Source organism: Vulpes vulpes, chromosome 3, assembly GCF_048418805.1.
Source record: "Vulpes vulpes isolate BD-2025 chromosome 3, VulVul3, whole genome shotgun sequence".
NCBI classification, from domain to species: domain Eukaryota; kingdom Metazoa; phylum Chordata; class Mammalia; order Carnivora; family Canidae; genus Vulpes; species Vulpes vulpes.
In genome coordinates, this window is record NC_132782.1 from 55882176 (window position 1) to 55903714 (window position 21539).

General features: G+C 38.1%; 1 protein-coding gene across 5 annotated transcripts in view; it reads right to left on the reverse strand.

Moving 5' to 3' along the window:
• The window catches only part of VPS8 (VPS8 subunit of CORVET complex), a 248815-nt gene that overhangs the window by 19536 nt on the left and 207740 nt on the right, over positions 1-21539 (reverse strand). For 2 of the 5 annotated variants that reach the window (XM_026007303.2, XM_072752534.1), the window contains one exon: positions 13427-13480. The exons of 2 other annotated variants lie outside the window; for them this stretch is intronic. In XM_026007303.2, coding sequence (XP_025863088.2) covers positions 13427-13480 — 54 coding nt within the window. Of the gene's footprint in view, positions 1-13426; positions 13481-16749; positions 16824-21539 lie in introns of those variants that run through there. One more of the 5 variants, XM_072752536.1, reaches the window with a different exon arrangement.

Here is a 21539-nt window from a genome sequence, read left to right on the forward strand (position 1 = left end):
TGATGCATCTAAAGCCTATACTGTCAATCTAAACCAATTCAGACTTCACTTTGTTAGTGACAGGGTGCCACTCAAGTTTTCCAAGCATCAGAAGAGGTGAAGAGTGAACTAGAGCCCCAGAAGAGGGAGCCCGTGGGGTCGGTAAAGACTTTGGAACAGTGGAGGTACACACAGACTGGGGAATGACAACACTGTTGAGGCAAACAGGAAGCATAGAGGGCTTCTCGGAGCTAAGTGAAATGCAGAGAGAGGACACTGGGATTAGAGAATTTCTTCCTTCCAATGACTGAAAAGGCATTTCTGTATAGTTTTATTTTATTATGCTGTGAAGTTGCCAGAGGCAGATATGGACTGCCCCATTCAGTACCATAAAAAGGTAATCTTAGCTTAGTCAATAAATGAAAAAGCTCAGTGACTTAACCATGTAAAGACGACTCTCTCCTTTTACGAATATGCTATATCTGAAATAATATCTACCATTAGCAGATATTTCACACAAAGCAGGGAGCTATAACTTATTTATGGCACAAGAGAAGAAAAACCAGTATAAATGACAACTCGAATGCCCTTATGATAGGTACAGAAAACAACAAAACACAACAGACCCAAGGGAGTGGCTTTTGTTAGAGAGAAGAGATGGCATCAAACACCAGCTCACATTTCATCTTCATCGTTTCCTTTCCTTCTACTTTAATGAAAGACTTCTCACTGGGTCTTGTGCATACTCAATTCCATGTTCTGATACAATATAAAAGGAGTGTGAGCTTTCAGGAATGGCACATTAATTGATTTGGGAAAGTAATCCAGACAGAAAAGCTCTACTCTGCAGTAACAGTATACCAGCCACTTGAGAACAACACATACATTAGAGCAGCTCAAACTTTGCAAAGCTCTACTGTTTGGATTCTATGACCTTTACAAATAGGTCATCATTCAGCACAGTGCAATTACGAATGGCCTACTGAGTTGTTTTAATGCAAAATAATAGGCTGCTAGTTGCCCTGTCACACATACTGAAGAGGAAAAAAGAGCCCTGCCATGTATATTGTAGGAAATGCCTAAGAACTTCATCAGGGCGGGATGCTTGGATGGCTCAGCAGTTGAGCATCTGCCTTCGGCTCAGGGCATGATCCCAGAGTTCTGGGATCGAGTCTCACATCGGGCTTTCTGCATGGAGCCTGCTTCTCCCTCTGCCTGTGTCTCTGCCTTCTCTCTGTCTCTTATGAATAAATAAATTAATTAATAAAATCTTTAAAAAAAAAACTTCATCAGGGAATGTTGTTGGAAGGGAAAGACCCATTTCTAACTTGATCAATACTTTAAACTTCAGCTATCAACAAACATGTTCATTGAGTCAACCCTGCAGAATGGCTGCTTAAAAAGCTAATGTGCTTTTGGTTTCATTTAGAGAACCTAGAATAAATAAAGTGATGATCTCACTCTGCTCTAAAATGACCTTCCCTGAAGTACCATGGTGGAAGCAGAAGAGATGTGGTATGATAGAGTAGAGGTGAGTGAGGAAGAGAACTATGAATATTCTGTCTGGACAGGAGAAGACTAGGGGCTAGGGATTCATGACCTCAACTACCTAAAGCCTGTTTATGAAAAAAAAAAAAAAAAGAATTAGATATCTTTTTGATGGCTTCCAGAGGAAGGGCCAGTATCAGTGGGTGGAGAGGTATCAACCAAAATAAGAAAGAACTTTCAAAGATGGAACATCCTGCCTCACAAGGTGTTTTTCACTCAGAGGCAGACATTGCTTGTTAGAAATGCATGAGGAGACAGATCAACTCCTACTAACATGGCAGTAGGAGATGTTCTGATGGCCTTTTCACCCCGAGGATATGTGTGTGTGTGTGTGTGTGTGTGTGTGTGTGTCTTCTAAAAACCTAACTTTTATAGACCTTGGAAATGGTCCTAAGGGCAAACTGTAAATGAAGAAATAACTATTTTTTAAAAAATCAATATAAATTCAGTAAGAAAGGCAAGCATGTGGTTTCTGAACCAAGACTGTTCCTTCCTCCCAACCCAGCTTAGTGAAGTAGAGACTCCACTCCAGACTGCTGTAGCCAAGAACACCAAGCTTCTTCTCTCCCAAACTCCTAAGAGCTTTCTTTTCAACAGAAGCAGAACTTTAGCATTTCTCATCTTGCTTCTAGCTACATGTTGCTGAGGCTAAGTCCTAGGCAGGCATAGTCAAGAAGTGGTGGGGGCTCCCTTCTTCTACCCAAACTCCACTCGTGGAATATTGGCTGTATTCTGGGTTCTGTCCACTGAAAATAGTGGCTCTCTAATCACCCCTGCTCCAGTTTGTGAGGCAATGGTTTCATCACAGGAGGCAAGCCAAGAGGATCTCAGGGTGTTCCCCCTTCCAACAAGAATTTAAATCCTAAATAGGCAAGTCATTCAGAGAGAAGCTTGCCATTGTACCTACAGCCAGTAACAGAGTCCTGGTTCAGAGAGTACCAGGGGAGAAGCAGACAGTAAGAGAGATAGGTCCTAATCTCTTTTCAAAGGAAATGACTTCACTTGCAACTGAGGGTGGAGAAGTTTGAACCTAAGAGTATTCTTAAGAAGAGTGAAGGTTGTGGTGAAAGGCAACTGGGAGTAGAATAATGGATTTAATGTAGATAGAACCTACATCAGGCCAACTACTTGGTAGAAGAGAACTAGGGAAAATGATAGCTGGTGAGAGCCCTAATAAGGAAGTTAAGACAAATACTGAAAACAGACCTCAATAACTATTCTTTCAAGGAGTCACAATTTTACTGGATCAGTGTATAGAGCAATTTATGTACCCAAGGCATTGTTGAAAACAATGGAGCAATCAGTAGAGTTTAACAGCTGGTTTGGCCAGGGAAAAAGAGAAAGGGAACCCTACTAACACCATTGCCATCTCAGGGTGTCTGTGGGCAAACCCACATCTATACCTCCTAAGAAGCAATATCAGAGTTTTAACATTTGGGAATGGGTAGGGGGACAAGACTTCATTAAAGTAACCCAGGCATGGGGCAGCCTGGGGGGCTCAGCGGTTTAGCTGCCTTCAGTCCAGGGCATGATCTTGGAGACTCGGGATCGAGTCCCACGTTGGGCTTCCTGCATGGAACCTGCTTCTCCCTCTGCCTGTGTCTCTGCCTCTCTCTCACTCTCTCTGTCTCTCATGAGTAAATAAATAAAATCTTAAAAAAAAATAAAGTAACCCAGCCAGTCGCTAGAAATAATTATAATACCTTGGGCTGCAGCAGTCTGGAATGGAGTAGAGTGGAGCAAATAAGAATAACTCTAGGAGCAAAGGATCAATGCATAGACTTGCTACATTACCTAAAATGCCCAGTTTCTAACCAAAAATTACAAGGCATGTGAAGATGGAAAGTATGAAAGTGGAGGTGTGGGGGGAGAGCAGACAACACAATCTAACCAGATGTTAGATTTAACATAAAGACTTTAAAACCAATCATAATATATACACTTTATCTGCAAATCCCCCCCCAATCCCCGAACCACAACAACAGCAAAGGAATCCCACACACCCCGTGTGTGTACACAGGAAATGGGTGAAATGTAGGAAAGCATATTTTTAGTAAGAGTAAGGGAAGGTATAACAGCGATGTCATGCCAAGACAGAGTATCAATAATTTTTTTTTTTAACCAAAAAGGATCGCTTGGAAATTCTAGAGTTGAAAAATATAATAACTAAAATAAATTCAGGAGAGAGTCTCAACAGTAGATCTGAACTGGCAGAAGAAATGGTTAATGGACTTGAAGAGAAATCAATAAGTATGCAACCTAAACAGGGGGAAAAAAGAGTGAGGAAAACTGAACTGAGAAACGCAGGATAACATCAGTTCAACAACAAATACATAATGGGAGTAACAAAACGAGAGGACAAAGAATGGAGAAGAAAAAATACCTGAAGAAATTATTGCTGAAGAGTTACAAATTTACTGAAAAACAGTAACCTACCCATCCGGGAAGCTCAACAAACTCCAAGCAGGATAAGAGCCCAGAGATCCACAAATATCTCATAGAAAACATGCTACAAGTCAAAGACTTGGAGTAAATCTTAAAAAGCAGCAAGAGAAAAATGACCAGTTACTTATAAGGGAACCCTAATAAGATTAATAACTGAATTCTCAGCAGAAGCAACAGAAGCAACTTATAAGGGAACTCCAATAAGATTAATAACTAAATTCTCAGCAGAAGCAACACACAGTGGGATAGCATATTCAAAATGTTCCAAGAAAAAACTTGCCAATCAATAACCTTATAGCCAACAAAACTATTGTTCAAAAATGAAGATGAATGAAACACTTCCCCAAGTAAACAAAAAATGAGAGAAGTTCTTGTAACAGGTCGCTTTATAAGAAGTACTAACGTGGGGCACCCCAGGTGGCTCAGCAGTTTAGTGCTGCCTTCGGCCCAGGGCCTAATCCTGGAGACCCGGAATCGAGTCCTGAGTCAGGCTCCCTGCATGGAGCTTGCTTCTCCCTCTGCCTGTGTCTCTGCCTCTCTTTCTCTCTCTTATGGATAAATAAATAAAATCTTTAAAAAAAAATACTAATGTGAGTTAATCTGTCACTGTTCACAGTCACTAGTAGAAAGCAACTCAAATCCACATAAGAAAAACCAAAAGAGAACTGGTAAAAAGAACTGGAAGGCAACTGTAAAATAATATGTATATAATGTAATGTTGGCATAATGCAGAAATGCAATATATGTGTAACATATTTGCATGAAGGAGGTGGGTAGGGACAAAGCTTTATTGGGCTAAGAAAGTGGTTATAGATAGTAAAGCAATAATTATCACAATATATTGTTAGGTTTGTAATCTTAATAGGCATACTACGTATAAGAGTATCACAAAATGTGGGAAAAAGTAACAGAGCTAAATAGGAGTAACATTTCTTGGGATGTCTGTGTGGCACAGGGGTTGAACATCTGCCTTCAGCTCAGGTCATGATCCTGGGGTCCGGGATTGAGTTCTGCATCGGGCTCCTTGCAGGGACCCTGCTTCTCCTTCTGCCTGTGTCTCTGCTCCTCTCTCTGCCTCTCATGAATAAATAAGTAAAATCTTAAAAAAAAAAAAAAAGGAGTAACATTTCTATGTGTAACTTGAATTAAGCTAATTTTAAATCAGAAGGTGAATCTGAAAAGTTAAGATGTATAGGCTAAACCCTAGAGCACCACTAAAACAAAAAACAAAAACCAGAAAAATATCCTCAAAAACATTTAAAGATGTTATCAAAGAAGATATACAGATGGCAAATAAGCATATGAAAAAAACTCAACATCAAATGTCATTCAAGACACTATTGGAATGACTAAAATCCAAAAATCAGATAACACCAAATGCTGACAACAAACATGTAGGACAATAGGAACTCAAATTCACTGTGTGGAAATGCAAAAATAGTACAGCCACTTTGGAAGATAGTTTGGCAGCTTCTCAGAAAACTGAACATTCTTACTATACAGTCTGGCAGTTGCTCCCTGGTATTCACCCAAATGAGCTGAAAACTTATGTGCAGGGTTTTGTGTGGTCAGTAAAGCTTTACTGACAACTGGTAAAACCTGGAAGCAACCAAGATGTCCTTTAGTAGGTGAATGGATGAACAACAAACTGGTACATCCAGACAATGGCATATTATTCGAAGCTAAAAAGGAATGAGATATCAAGCCATAAGAGGACATGGAGGAACCTTAAGTGGGAATCACTGAGTAAGAGAAACCAATCTACAAAGGCTACATACTGTCCAACTACATCACATTCTGGAAAAGGCAAAACTGGAGACAGTAAAAGATTAGCAGCTGCCAGTTGAGAGGGAAGGACGAGTAAGTGAAGCATGGGCTTTCTAGGGTAGTGTAATGATTCTGCATGATATGTAATGGCTACATTTCATTATGTTTGTCAGACCCACAGAATGTACAACACAAAATGTGAACTCTAATGTAAACTATGGACTTTCATTAATAATAACGTGTATATGTCAGCTCATTAACTGTAATAAAATGTACCACAGGAATGCAAGATGTTAATAACAGGAGGAAATGTATGGTAACTGTACTTTCTGCTCAATTTTTCTATAAAAACCTAAAACTGCTCTAAAAAACAGTCCATTAATGTGACGCCTGGGTGGCTCACTTGGTTAAGTGTCTGACTCCTGATTTCAGCTCAGGTCATGATCTCAGCGCCATGAGATAGAGCCCTGCATCAGGCTCTGTGCTGAGAGTGGAGCCTGCTTAAGATTCTCTCTTTCCTTCTCCCTCTGCCTTCTCACTCTCTCTCTCAAAAAAAAAAAAAAAATAGTCCATTAATTTAAAAAATCATTAAAGAAATCCAAATGCTACATTAGAAAATACTCACTTAATACAAAAGAAATGGGTGAGGAATAGATTTGTACATTGGTAAGAACTCTGAGATCCTTTGAAACTCTCATCTAGTCTCAACTTTTTAGGCCAGAAGATACACCCAATTATCAGCAGGAGTAAGTACCACAAGCAAGTGGTCACCACTGTCCTTCTCTGTAACTGTTTCCAGCTCTGTAATTGTAATTATCAGCAAGAGTGAGTATCACAAGCAAGTGGTCACCACTGTCCTTCTCTGTAACTGTTTCCATTTCTTCTACATGAGGATCAGTAAGCAGATTTCAGAAAGGCCCAGGCCATGGACTGCAGATCATAATCATGGAGAGGAATAAGGAAAGAACATGGCAACATAGTCAGACTTGTGACCATGTTATGCTTCACCTGAGCCCTTAGTTCCTAAAGAACAGCTGCAGTTAAGGAAATCCCCATACCCTGTCATGGGAAACAGCTTTCTGAAAAGATCACTCTTGCCCATAAATCTGAGACAAAACCCACCATGCCGCTAAGTTCACCTATGACAAAGCCAGACACAGACCCATCAAATTTCCACTCTTTGCCTCTTAAAAGATGAACGGAACTGTTTGTCCTGATTCGGTGGAACAAAATGTTTGTTAACTAATGACCAAACTTTAGTTAAGTATCTCTCCCTCCCCTAAACCCTTGACCTACACCTGAGCCAACCTTAATGGTCCTTTCCAAGAATCAGCAGACTGCACCAAAGACATTTTTACCAACTATCAACTATCTGATTCTATCACCTACTCCCCCACATCAGGTTCTTCCTAGCCCTGTTTACTATCCCTGTAAAAAATTCCCTTCTGGGATCCCTGGGTGGCTCAGCGGTTGGGTGCCTGCTTTAGGCTCGGGTCGTGATCCCAGGATCCGGGATTGAGTCCTGCATCGGGCTCCCCACGAGGAGCCTGCTTCTCCCTCTGCCTATGTCTCTGCCTCTCTTCCTCAGTCTGTGTCTCTCATGAATAAATAAATAAATCTTTAAAAAAAATTCCCTTTGGTGTTATTTTTTTCTTCTTTTAAGTAATCTCTACGCCCATCATACAGTGGAGGCTCAAACTCACAACCTCACAACCTCAAGATCAAAAATCAAACACTCTGCGAGCCAAGCACCTCTGCCTGATTTTTTGACACCCTTGTAGATATTAAGGTTGGAACACTCCCCTTATAGCAAAAGCCTCTCCTCTTATTGCAGTTATTCTTTTGAATGAAGTCTCCTCTTTAAGTCCAAATTTGTTTTTTGTTTTTTTTTTTTAATAGACTCTACTAGTTCAGCCTAGATGTTAGGGTCTAACTGAAATCAGCCAACACATCAATGAAAAAGTCACTTGAGTTTAATACAACTGTAGACTCATAACATTCTAACAAATCAGGGGAGCTATAAATTAATCAGCCCACCTCTCACCCATGGCAGGAAAAGTTCATAAACAGCTCTGAATGGCAGATATTCTGCTGTGGACCAAACACCTCTGGTAACAGATAATGTGCTATCTCACAAGGCAACTTGTCCCACTATCAGAAAATTCTCATAACTAAGCTGACATCTCCATCTACATTCCAGCTACCCACAGGCACCAGTTCTGTCCTCTGAAATACAAAGAATGCCTAGGTTTCCTTCCAAATCTTCCAGCTGTCTGAAGGCAACAGCACCCCAGCTACTTCACGTCAGCATAAAATGCACCTGGCCTGTGGGGACCTTCTACCCTGTCTATGCAAAAACAAAGACTAAATTCTGTCCACTTTTTCTTTTCTTTCTTTCTTTCTTTCTTTTTTTTTTAAATCAATAGAGGCATGAAAGTCACATCTGGATTAAATCCTACTAAGAAAAATAAGGAAAGAGGCAACATGCATCCACCAAGGGCTATCACTTTTTGCTCATGAGGGGCCAGTCAGCTGAGACACTGCAGCCAGCTTTTCCTGTTGTTATGGAAACATTGGCTCTGTGAGGCTTTTTCCCTTAAAAATACTGCACTGCTCCCATCCCCCAGTCTCTCCACTGGCCAGTGAGTCGATAAAAATCATGAGTGAGTATAGTCATCTCATTCCTGACATGAGTGGCAAGACTGGGACTAGACTATAAAACTTTTACCTCACCAGAACACTTGGGTAAAACAAACAAACAACTGCTCCAAATTCTTCTAATACACTTGAATACTTGAGAAACTGCTAATCAATTTCTGAGAGGTCTGGCTATTAAATCCAACAGTTTAGTCACGATTCACTTGGAAATGTGTTGACAGCAAGAACTATATTTCACTGACCTTGGTCCTTCCCAGACTTGGCACCTTGAAGCATGTGGGATATTCGCTGAATTTACCCATGAGAAAGCCTTTCCACCCTGCCTCTCCCAGTACCTTGTCCTCGGCTGAAGAAGTCACCCTGGGAAGACCCTCAACTGTGAAATCTTCCAGTGGGTTTCACCAGCCTGAGGATAACTCTTTAGCCAGAGCTTCTGACCCCTCAGACTTCTGCAAACACCCCAGCAGAGAAAGCTCATCTAAAACAGGGGATGGCTCAGGGAGTGTAACGATGCCTTTGTGATTGAGGTGTAAGAAAATTGCTTTCTCTGGTTACAATGCATGTAATAATCCTAACTTTGCAAATTCCGGGCTGGTGTTTCTTTAGTAGTTGAGAAAAGATGCATCAGAGCTGGGTGGTTTTTTTTATGCTGCCTTCAACTAACTCTCTAAACTCATTTATCACCTTAAACATCATCAACATCTCCAATTTTGTTCTAGTGAGTTAATTGCAAGGGACTTTTACAGTAACTTTTATCTTAGGAAAATGCTTCCTGATTTTTAAATTTCCAGCCATCCATGATCAAACACTGAACAAGTGCTAGAGAAGCATGTGTATCTTCTGTTATTGAAGTTATCAGAGCCCCTTAAGAAGAAATCTTATGTATAAGATAAACATTACAAATTTTGTATGCCACATATAATATACAACAAGTATTTCTAATCCAGAGAAGAATAAAATGCAAAAGCTTGTGTTGCAAAAGATGTTATGTACACATGCTCATGGAGTTTGCTAGATTCTGACAGGTGACAGCAGAGTGGAAGAACGACTCCTTCATGAGACATCTATCTCAGGAAGTTAAGCAGAACCCTACAGAACATGGCTTCTGTTTCCTCAGCACTTGCATCCAGCTCTTGACAGAGCCAATACTGACAACACAGTCGCCAAACACTTTCTTTGGTTATTGGTCAACAGAGAATCTTTGGCTCCAGTCAAGAATACTACTGCTCTTTTGTGTTTCTTACACATGTCACTTTGGCAGTCAACTGTTCAACAGACACACTGCTGGTGCCTCCATCTGTCAATGCAACTTTGACAATGTAGCTCCAAGATGATAACCAGAATATACATGTACATGTCTATATATATATGAACACACAAAAATACATATACAACTAGGGAAGTACCAATTAGATACTGAGTTTCACATTGGTCTCACTCAGAATACTGCTGATGTAGCTCAAACAGTAAGACACTGACTATGCTAGGAATATAAGCCTGGGACAGTAATGATGTTTCATTTGTTAATTTCTCTGTTTATTTAGGCCCAGACAATTCTTTTTCCTTTCACTTCCCATAAATAGCTATGAAGTCCAATGGAATCTGTTTCATGTATCTCTCATTCACTTGACAACTAATGATTGACTACATGGTTCTACACTTAGGGATACCAAGTCTAATGCCATGGCTGCCTTCCTGAGGCATATTAGTCTTAAATGAGGCATATATATAAATAAAGAGGTAATTTCAACACAGCCAGGTAAACATGTTGGTAGGTGAGGACCAGTTCAGGGTGTTACAAGAGAGAGCTCAGAAAAGGAAGGACACCTGGTTCACACTTAAAGGTGTCAGAGTTTTGGGGGAGAAAAAATACTTGAATCTACCTCATCTCTTCATTCCATCCATTAATTCAGCACAGATTCAGGACCTTTATCTTGCCTGGACACTGTCTATTCTTCTGATTGCTTTTTTTGCCTTTAATATCACCTTTGACAGAAACCCTCATGCTCAAGATAAAAAGCAAGCTTCACAAAATAGGGCTCTTTGTAATATGGATTCCCATTCATTTCACCAGACCTCTGCATGCTACCATATTTAAGAGATATAGAACCACCCCCATTTCTGAAGTGTCCTATACTCAACATGTCTACCTGGAACACCTTTTCCCTTGTGCTTCAAGGCTAGATCAAGCCTTATTTTTTTAAAGAAGCCTTCCCTGACTACTTAGTCTGGGAGAGGCACCTGTTTTGAAATGTATTTTAAAATTATCCTAGACATCATAACAGTGTGATATTAAGTAGGTGCTATTTAAGTTTAGGCTTCAATGTAGAGACATGAATTCCCAAAAGCAGCTACTAAAAAGTCCTTTGGCTATTTATTACTGACCAACAGCTAAGATTTTGCTCATTAGGTCCAAGAATCCAGAAATTTTTCTATTGGTGAAATTAATGTCTTGTTAATCAGAATGGTAAACATGAGTGATGGGCTCTCAAAAATAAAAGGTCCTTGAATATATATATCTATCTCCTGAATAAAATATTTTAGAGACCAGATCATGCCAATTCTTGCATGGACAGTGAATAAGTCTGCACCTGATCACTTAGGAAAGCCACCTGGGGCCATCTATGTGTAGTCATTGGCTTTGAAAATTTTGGTTTGTCTGATGCTGATTACAAGAGTAAGAGAATCCTATCTATGTAACATTGCTACACCCCTGAGAGTGGTCAGACACCTAAAATGACAGAGAGCTAGGTCATTACCAAGTTGAAATAGGTTATATGAAGCTATTTATAAATGAGTATTTAATAAACACCTTTAACTATGGCAGGATTTGCTTTCATTATAATCTAGTAACAAAGCTTGAGGGGAGGAGCTAAGTATTTCTCAAACTTCTTCATTGCACTTTTTTACCATAAGAACATAAGAGTCATATTAAGTCCACTTAGTCATCCCCAATCAGCCTCTCCTCTGTGCTCTTGTGTACCTGTGCACTTTCCATGGCATGTGTCAAACTGCATGGTAATTGTCAGTTTACATGTCCACCTTCCCAATAAGTGCTGAGATCCTTGAGAACAAAGTCTGTGTTTTTCATCTCTGCAGTCCCTTAACTCAGTGTCTACATAAAGAAATACTTGCTGAATGGATAACAATACAAAGTAGGAATAATAAAATGACAGCATATCTAACTAAGATTGGGGGATGTGTGTTTTAACATTAGTTTCAGTAATACCTGAGTACTTACTATGTGTCAATAATTTATCAGGTACTTAGCTGTGTGTCAAACACAGTATTAGGCCCTCATATAGTATCTTGTTTAATTTTCAGGATACTTCTGAGAGGCAGCACTTCATTTACAGTAAAGGAAGCAGAGAGGCTCCACTAGGGGCACCTGGGTGGTTCAGTCGGTTAGGCATCTGACTCCTGATTTTGGCTTAGGTTATGATCTCAGGGTTGTGAGATCCAGCCTTGCACTGGGCTCCACACTGAGTGTGGAACCTGCTTAAGATTCTCTCTCTCCCTCTCCTTCTGCCCTTCCACTTTCCCTCTTCTCCTTATCTAAAAAAAAAAAAAAAAAGTTATTCAGATCAATAAGCACAAGAGTCAATCTTTAAACTCATGTCTGGTTGAATCGAAAGCATGTTTTTAACCTCTACTTTAGAAGTGTGTTCACAGCTAACACTTGAAAGCTCAGGCAAAAAAAATCTCCCTTTGGATTCCAATTTCCTTCTCTGTTTACGGAGAGTGAGCAGGTGCCTTGTACCTCCAGCCCCCCACTCCCTCACAGTGTGATGGTTCCAGGTGGTAGCAAACATCGCCTCAGTTAGCCTGGCCTTGCACTCCTGACAAAAATGGAAGAGATTTTCCTGGGCAGCATGTAATAAGGCTTTTCGGATAACAGATTTTATTTTTATTCTTTTTTTCTTTTAAAACCATTTCAGGGGATTCTACAGGCAGAGAAAAGGGACCCATTTTCGGCACAGTGCTTTGAAGCTAGAACCTGCTGATAGTTAACACAGCTAGCAGGTTGTTATTTTTGTTCTACAATTCTTCACTGACATGGATGCTGACTGAAATTATAAAAAGGGCAAGGAAAGAAAACCTACATCCAGGGATACTTCAACTGTCAGAAAAATAAAAGTGGTAAAAGAAAACAGTAAAAATGTCAGCTTGTTTACCACATTTCAACTGCACTGTTGCAGCTGTATATAGAAAAGGATTTTAGCGGTTCTCTTGACATCATCTGAGAATTGTTCAATTGACAGACTCATACTCTTTCTGTGCTACAAAGTTTACAGTCAGGGATTGAAGTGGCAGAGGGGGGTTCCATCCCACAAGTATTTATTGAGCACTTGTTTATGCAGTATGGAATGCTAATATCTTGGGCCAGTTTTCTTTGAGCACAGCTGTCTGGAGGGAAAGACATTAGTAAGGAAAGAATATCTTAGACTAGCCTCCTTATAATATCTTTCACCTACAACCAATCACTGATCACGATACCCACCTGGTAAAGAGGATGGGCATTCTAGAAAAATGAAAGTTCTCAGTTGCCAGGAGACTGATGCTAGGCCCAAACCCCCATGTGGCTTCCTAGAGAGCCAAGGGATTCTGGTGATATGTCATAAAGGCTTCCAATCAGAAAGTACCTTTGGTGGCATTAAGGTGATTAAAGAATCATTGCATTTTTGAGAAAATTGTTCAACAGAGGAGAATAAACACACAAAAGGAGGAAGGTGGGTTCGTGTCTTTAAAACTGATCTTCTAGAAATGAGCAAAGGAAAAAAAAAAAAAAAAAAGACAAACCAAGAAACTGATTCTTAACTATAGAGAACAAACTGATGGTTACCAAAGGGGAGGTGAGTGTGGGGAAGAGTGAAATGGGTGATGGGGATTAAGGAGTGCACTTGTCATGATGAGCACTGGGTGATGTATGGAAGTGTTGAATCACTATATGGTACACCTGAAACTAATATAACTACGTTAGCTATACTGGAATGAAAGTAAAAATGTAATAAATTTTTTAAAAACTCACCTTCTTAACAGTAGAATCTCCTTTGGATGGATGACAAGAAGGAGACATTTTTACCTAGAATAAAAGGCAAACACTTTAATATCCTTTTAGTTATAATCTAGTTTTATTTGACCCATACTCAAAATAATTCAACTAGAATTGGTATAACTGAGATAAAACAGACATTTTCAGAGGAACAATGAATAGACTTTTTTTTTGTTAAGTTGCTTTGAAACTTTTCTGGAGATCAAAAGTCAATAGTTAGCCAAGATAAAAATATGATTAGGGTAAGAAAAGTAGAACAGATGGTCCAGACTGGTTTCAACTGAATGGTGAGGAACCAAATAGATACAGATCTTTGTTGACAATGTTAATCAACTGACGCAATATGCAATACTCAGTATTTCTTGCAGAGGCCAACTCAAAGTATCCTTTGTGATAAATTACCCCTTTTAAGCAAGACATGCACAAGAGAAATGTGATAAAATAGTAAAAGATTTAGAAAAAGTATTGGTCAAACCATAATAAAAGGATATTTAGTTCAAGAAGAAGACTGGTGGTATAGGGATATCTTGAAATATTTGAGGATTGAAAGAGATTGTCAGATCCGAAAAAAGAGCAAGACTCAATGTTACCTGCAAAAACTATTTTAAAGGTAAGGGCACAAATAGGTTACAAGCAAAAGGATTGCAAAGATATACTATGCTAGCACTAGATTTCAGAGCAGAGACTATTACCAGGGATAAAGAAGATCATTTAATAATAACAAATAATAAGGGGGTCAATTCATCAGGAGGACACACAATCCTAGATATCTATGCATCTAATACCTTAAAAATACATGAAGTAAAAATTGATAGAATTGAAAGGAGAAAAAGTATAGTCAGAGATTTCCATACCACTATCTCTTAATATGTTGGAGAAAAGTAGGCAGATATTCAGAAAGGATTTAGAAGATTCACACAATACAATTAACTAACTAGATCAGTTGGACATTTATAGAACACTCCACCCAGCAAAAGCAGAATACATATTTTTTCAGGTGTACATGGACCACTTACCTACACAGACTATTTTGTCTCAATAAAATAATTATCAATAAATTTAAACAGATCCAAGTCATACTAAGGAAAGTTCTCTGATAACAATGGAAATAAATTAGACTCAGTAACAGAAAGATCTCTAAAAAAAATACTTCCCAAATATTTAGGAACTAAGTAACATTTTTAAATAACCCAAGGGTTAAAGAAGAAATCAAAAGGAAATTAGATCCTAGAAACACACAATCTACCAAGAATGAGTCATAAAGAAACAAAAAATCTGAATAGCCAACAACTAGTAAGAAGACTGAATCAGTCATCAAAAGCCTCCCAGGTCCAGACAACGTCACTGGTGAATTCTACCATCGGTTCAAAGAATTAACACCAATCCTTCTCAAACTCTCCCAAAAAATTAAAGAGAAGGGAACACTTGCAATCTCACTGTAGGAGGTCAGCATTACCTTATATCAAAGCCAGACAAGGACACTACGAGAAAAGAAAATTACAGCCCCACATCCTTGATGAACAAAGATGGAAAATCCTCAACAAAATACTAGCGAACAGAATTCTACAACATATTAAAAGGATCATACACCATGATCAAGTGAGATTTATCCCTGGAATGCAAAGATGCTTCAACATGTACAAATCAATAAATGTGACACTTAGATTAAGAGAATTAAGGGAAAAAACCCCCGACATGATCATCTCAATCAATGCAGAAAAATTCTTTGCCTTTTCATGACAAAAACACTCAATAAACTAGGATTAGAAGCAAACTACCTCAATATAATAGCCGTGTATAAAAAAACCCACAGCTAACAATGAACAATCAGAAAAGGAAATTAAGAAAACAGTTCCATTTACATCAGCACCAAAATGAATAAAATACTTAGGAATAAACTTAGCCAAGGAGGGCAAAAGATTTGTACACTGAAAACTATAAACTGTTGCCGAAAAAATTAGGGGAGACAAAGATAAAAAGAAAGCATCCTGTATTCCTGGTTTGGAAGACTTGTTAAGATGTCCACACTATCCAAAATATTCTATAAATTCAAGGCAATCCCTATCAAAATCCCAGTGGCACTGTAGCAGAAAGAGAAAAATTCATCCTAAAATTCATATGGAACCCTAAATAGACAAAACAGTCTTAAAAAAGACCAATGTTGGAGTCCTTACACTTCCTAATTTCTAAACTTACTACAAAGCTACAGTAATCAGAATTGTGTTACTATGATAAAGAAATACAGACCAATGGAATAGAAAGACCAGAAATAGAGCTTCATGTATAAGGTCAAATGATTTTTGACAAGGATACCATCAAGACCATTCAGTTGAGGAAAGAATAGTCTTTTCAAAAAATAGTGCTAAAAAACTAGATATCCATATGCAAAAGAATAAGGTTAGACTTTTACCTTACACCATATATAAAAATTCAAAGTGGATCAAAGACCTAAATGCAAAAGCTAAAACGATAAAATTCTTCTTTAGAAGGAAACACAGGGAAGTTTCATGACATTGGATTTAGCAATGATGTCTTTTTTTTTTAATTTTTATTTATTTATGATAGTCACACACACAGAGAGAGAGAGAGAGAGAGAGAGAGAGAGAGAGAGAGAGAGATAGAGGGGCAGAGACATAGGCAGAGGGAGAAGCAGGCTCCTTGTACCGGGAGCCCGACATGGGATTTGATCCCGGGTCTCCAGGATCACGCCCTGGGCCAAAGGCAGGCGCCAAACCTCTGCGCCACCCAGGGATCCCAGCAATGATGTCTTAAAGATGACACCAAAGGCGTGACAATTAACAAAAAATATAGACAAACTGGACTGCATCAAAATTAAAAACTTTTGTATACCAAAGGACACTTAGAAATATAGTAAAAAAGCAACTCATCAAATGGAAGAAAATATTTGCAAATGACATGGGACAAATATCCAAAATAAGGAATTAGGTATCCAGAATATACAGAGAACTCTTTAAACTTAACAACAAAAAATTTTTCCAAAAAACCCCATCAAAAACTGAGCAAAGGACTTGGAACATTTCTCTAAAAGTATAGCCAGTAAGCACAAGAAAAGATGCTCAACACCATTAGTCATTCACAAAATGCAAGTTAAAAACACAGTGAGATACCTACTAGAGTAGCTGAAACCATATAACAGGTGATATAATAAACACATCATGGTATATGCACTAAATCGAAATACTACTCAGCAGTAAGAAGAAATGAACTCTTACAACAACATGGATGAGTCTTAAATAACTATGCTAAGAGAAAGAAGACAGACCAAAAAGTCTACTTACTGATGGTTCCATTTATCTAAAATTCTAGAAAATGCTAATTAATCTATTGTAACAGAAAGCCAACTGGTGGTTACCTGGGAACAGAAGGGAGAAACTGAGTAAGTTTTTAGTAGTGACAGGGTCAGTATCTTGATTGTAGTGATGGATTCAAGGATACATACATATTGGTACACTTTATGTACATGTAATTTATTTAATCAGTTATACTTTAATAAAGCATTTAGAGAAATCTGTAGGATCAGTTAAAACAGTGCTTAGAGGAAGAAATTTACAGCTTTTTATACTATACTGGAGAATAAGAAAGGCTTAAAATGAAGGACCTTTGCTTCCAATTTAACCAGCTAGGAAAAAAATAAAACCAAACTAAGTAAAAAAGAAGGAAATAAGGAGAAAGAAATCAAAAGAAATCAAACAGAACACTAGAGAAAATTAACAAAGCCAAAAGTTGGTTCTTTGAAAATATCAAAAAGACTGTTATTTAGATCAAGAGAATAAATCAGTATCAGCAATGAAAGATATATTACTACATACTATATATAATACACACATTTAAAAGAGGCTATTATGAATAACTTTATCCCAATAAATTTGACATTTTTTTTAGGGAGGGGAGAGGCAGAGGAAGAGGGAGAGAATCTTAAGCAGGCTCCATACCCAGTGCAGAGCCTGATCTGGAGACACCGGGATCATGACCATTAAATCAAGAGTCGGATGTCTAACAGACTGAGGCACCCAGGTGCCCCAAATGTGACAAATTAAAAGGACATGTTCCTTGAAAAACAACTTATAAAAACGGACCCAAGATGAAACAGGGAATATGAATGACCCTATATTAAAGAAATTTAATCTTATCATCTAATTGTCTCTTAAAATGCCAAGTCCACATGGTTTCACCACTGAATTCTAGTAAATATGAAGTACACAGAGATTAATATCTGAAATTAGAAAATCGACTTACTAGTTTACAAGGAAAAATATAATCCTATTGCAAGCAGTTCAACAGACAGTAGATAGGATCAGTCTAGGATGATGTAGCAGAGGTACTAGGCAAATAATTGGATTCAAGTTCTCCAGTCCCTTCAATTCTGACAGTCTAATTCTAAGAGCCTCTAGTACAGATGATGATGACACTTTCTATCACTGTGGCATCACGCTATTCAAAAGGACCATGTTGCAGTCTTTTTTTTTTTTTTTTTCTTTTTTCTTTTTTCCTTTCTCCTCTGACTTTCAGAATAACTTTAGAAAACATACCTCAGCTCAGAGGTCGAAACTGCTGGCTGTTCAGACTGTCCTTTTGGTTTTAGCAGGTCTGCAAAAATTAGACTTGACAGTCTTTGCTTTAACATATCATGACATTAATACTCTGGAATTCACTCCAGATGTATGATGTAGCTTGCTAAACATGATCCAATTTTAACTCCTGGTATGTTCTTTTTGAAAAGGGAGAAAATAGATTTTCAAAGCAAAGTAGATATTTAAGCTTAAAAAATGACCTCATGAAAGAATCTGCAGATTTTTAAAAACAAGCCAAGAACTAGATATAATGCTGGACAATTTATCTGAGAAAGCTGTTCTCTGGAGATTAAGTTAGAGAGTGTTTGAAGTGGCAACAGAAATGGTTCAGCATCGTTCATGAAAGGTCTTTTTTTTTTTTTTTTTTTTCATTTAACAGGATTCCTTCTGGAAATGCCTCAGGCAATGCAGCTTGAAAGAGGCACTTTAAATCCAGGTGTGCAGACACTAGATCTGGGGATATGGATGACATATTAAGCTTAATAATGCTAAACTTTTGTGGTTTTTGTTAATGATTTCTGACTTAGAGAAGCAATGTGATCTGAAGTTTAATAGCAATAGGAATAATTCCTTATCACTTTTTTAACAAGCCTTGATTGTCCTGATTACAAAAGGAATGTATGTTCATAGTAGAAATTTAGAAAATACTAAAAAGCAAAACAAAGGAAATAAAAATCACAACATGATTGCACAGCAATAACTACTATTAACATTTGGAATCATAGCATTTTGTGATCTTTCCATGTTACCTGTTGAAAATGTTTATTTCACCATATCTATATTCTTCTACAACATGATTTTCTTATTAAGCAGTCCCTTCATTGCATAGATATACCATAACTAATTTCACCAACTACTAGAAGGCTATTAGGACATTTAGGTTGTTTTAAAATATTTTTAATTTAAAATTAAAGTGTTGTTACTTCCATTGCACACGTAAGTCCCTGCTTCAAAGGGTGTAGGACATTTAAAAATACATATTGACAATTTTTTTCCTGACAAAGAAGATGGATTCACAACACTTTTCCTAGAATTCAGAAATTCCCAAAACTCGAAAACAAAAAAATATTTTTTTAAAGCTTTTGGCACTGAGAGCAAAACCTGACCTGAAGTCAAGTAAGGCTATTTATAGTCCTTATTTATCCCACATATTATGGGATGCTGCCCTAGACCCCACTGGAAATGTTCTATAATAACAATGTATGTGATATTACCTTTCTTTGAGAACTTCAAAGATGACATTTTATTTTTTTTTGAGAAGTCAGCCAGAAACTTCTGCTTGCTTGCTAAACAATATTTCTTCATACTTTGTTTGGAACTTATAATTGTTTAGCAGAAAGGCTGTCTGATACAGGTTACCCTGCCATTCCCAAAATTGGAACTCTGTATTACTTTCTTCAAATACTTTTTCTGTACAACTCCTACCCCTACTTCCCCCAGGTCTCCAATTACAGGTGTATTTTGCAATCTGAAGTTGTTCCATAGCTCACTGCTGCTCTATTCATTTCTTTCCAGCTTTTTTTTCTGTGTTTGATTTGGGATAATTTCTGTACTGTATATTCAAGTTCACTAATTGTTTCTTCTGCTATGTCTGTTAAATGGTTAGTTCCATCCAGTATGCTCTTCAGCTCAGACATGGCAGTTTTCATCTTTAGATTTCTATTGACTTTATAACTTCCACATCTCTATCAAATATGTCCAGTCTCTCTAGTTTCTTGAACACATGGACTACAATTTATAATAACTTTAATGTTCTTGTTTACTAATTCTATCATCTGTGCCATTTCTGGGTCTGTTTCAATGGACTGATTTTTTTAAAGACAATTTTTTAGAGCAGTTTCAGGTTCCTCGCAAAACTGAGAGGAAGGTGTATCCAGAAATACTGCATACACCCTATGCTTCCACCCACACAATGCCTCCCCTGTTATCCACATCCCTTACCAAAAGGGTACAGTTGCTACAACTGATGACACATTACACTGACACATCACCATCACCCAAGTCCACAGTTTATATTAGGGTTTGCTTTTGGTGGTGTGCCTTCTGTGGGTCTGGACAAATGCATAATGACATATGTCCACCACTATAATATTATACGGAGTATTTTCACTGTCTGAAAAGTCTCTGTGTTCCATTTATTCATCCCCTACTCCACTCTCCTTGCTAGCTCCTGGCAACCACTGATGTTTTTACTGCCTCCATAGTTTTGCCTTCTCCAGAATGTCATATAGTTTATTTTTTCCCTCCTCTTTATGACTTGTATTTTTCCTGCTTTCTTGATCAAATGCCAGACATTGTGAATTTCACCTTGTTGGGTAAAATGCTTTTGTAATCCTTAACATATTCTTGAACTTTGTTCTGGGATGTGGTTAAAATGCTTGGAAATAATTTGAGGCGCCTGGCTGGCTCAGCCGGAAGAGCATATGACTTTTCATCTCAGGGTCATGAGTTCAAACCCCATGTTGGATATACAGATTACTACAATAAAAATAAACTTATGAAAGTACTTGGAAATAATTTGATCTTTTTCAGGTTTTGTGTTTAAGCTTTGTTAGATGAGATCAAGACAGCAGTTAGTCTAGAATTAACTTCTCCCCCAATACTAAGGTTAAAGTAGGACTTAGTACTCAGTGCTGCCTTGTGAAGTATGCAGTGTTCCAGGCTGGCAGTATTCCTGGCTCTGTGTGAATCTGGGGCACTGAAATCTCTAATCCTTCTGTGTAGTTCTGGCCTTGAGTGTACTATTTCCTCACACGGTGGACAGTATTCAACTTAATATGGAAAGTTGTCTTCTACAGATCTCTGGGGCTCCTCAGGGGAGCTCTCTCCTGTCCATACTCTGTTCTGTCAACTCCAGCCACCTTTGGTCCCTGGACTCCTGCTCTGTCTCCTCAGCTCAGACTGCTGAGCCCTGCCTCAGTTTTCCATCCCTGTGCCAGGGCTTGGAAACTTTCTGTGGCAGTATGCTAGGGATGAACCTAGCTAGGTCTTATGTTATTTGTTTCTCTTCTCTCGGGAGTCATACTCCCTCACTGCTGGATGTCCAATATCTTGAGAACCACTGTTTTGTATATGGTGCCCATGTTCCCCCAAGAAACTCCAAATGAATCCTGTCAGATGTTGATGTCCCTATATTATCTTCTAAAATCGAATTCCAGAATAAAAAAAAAAAAACCTCAATTCTGAAACCTATCTGATTTGTATAAGGGATTGCAGACTTGTAGTAATACGCACTCCCACTAGTAATGCATATAGTGTCTCTTTACATCCTTATCAATATAAATGCATATGTATTTTGAAATGTATGACAGTTTATTGTATATTTTTAAAAATTTGCCAGTTCAACTTTAAAAAATGGCATGATATTGCTGTGTTGATTTGTATTTCACTGGTAAAGTTGAATATTTTTCACATTTCACTGAATGATATAAATTTTTTTATTCTTTCTTACACTTGAATTCTCTATTGCATTCAATTTTTTTAAATATATTTTTTTA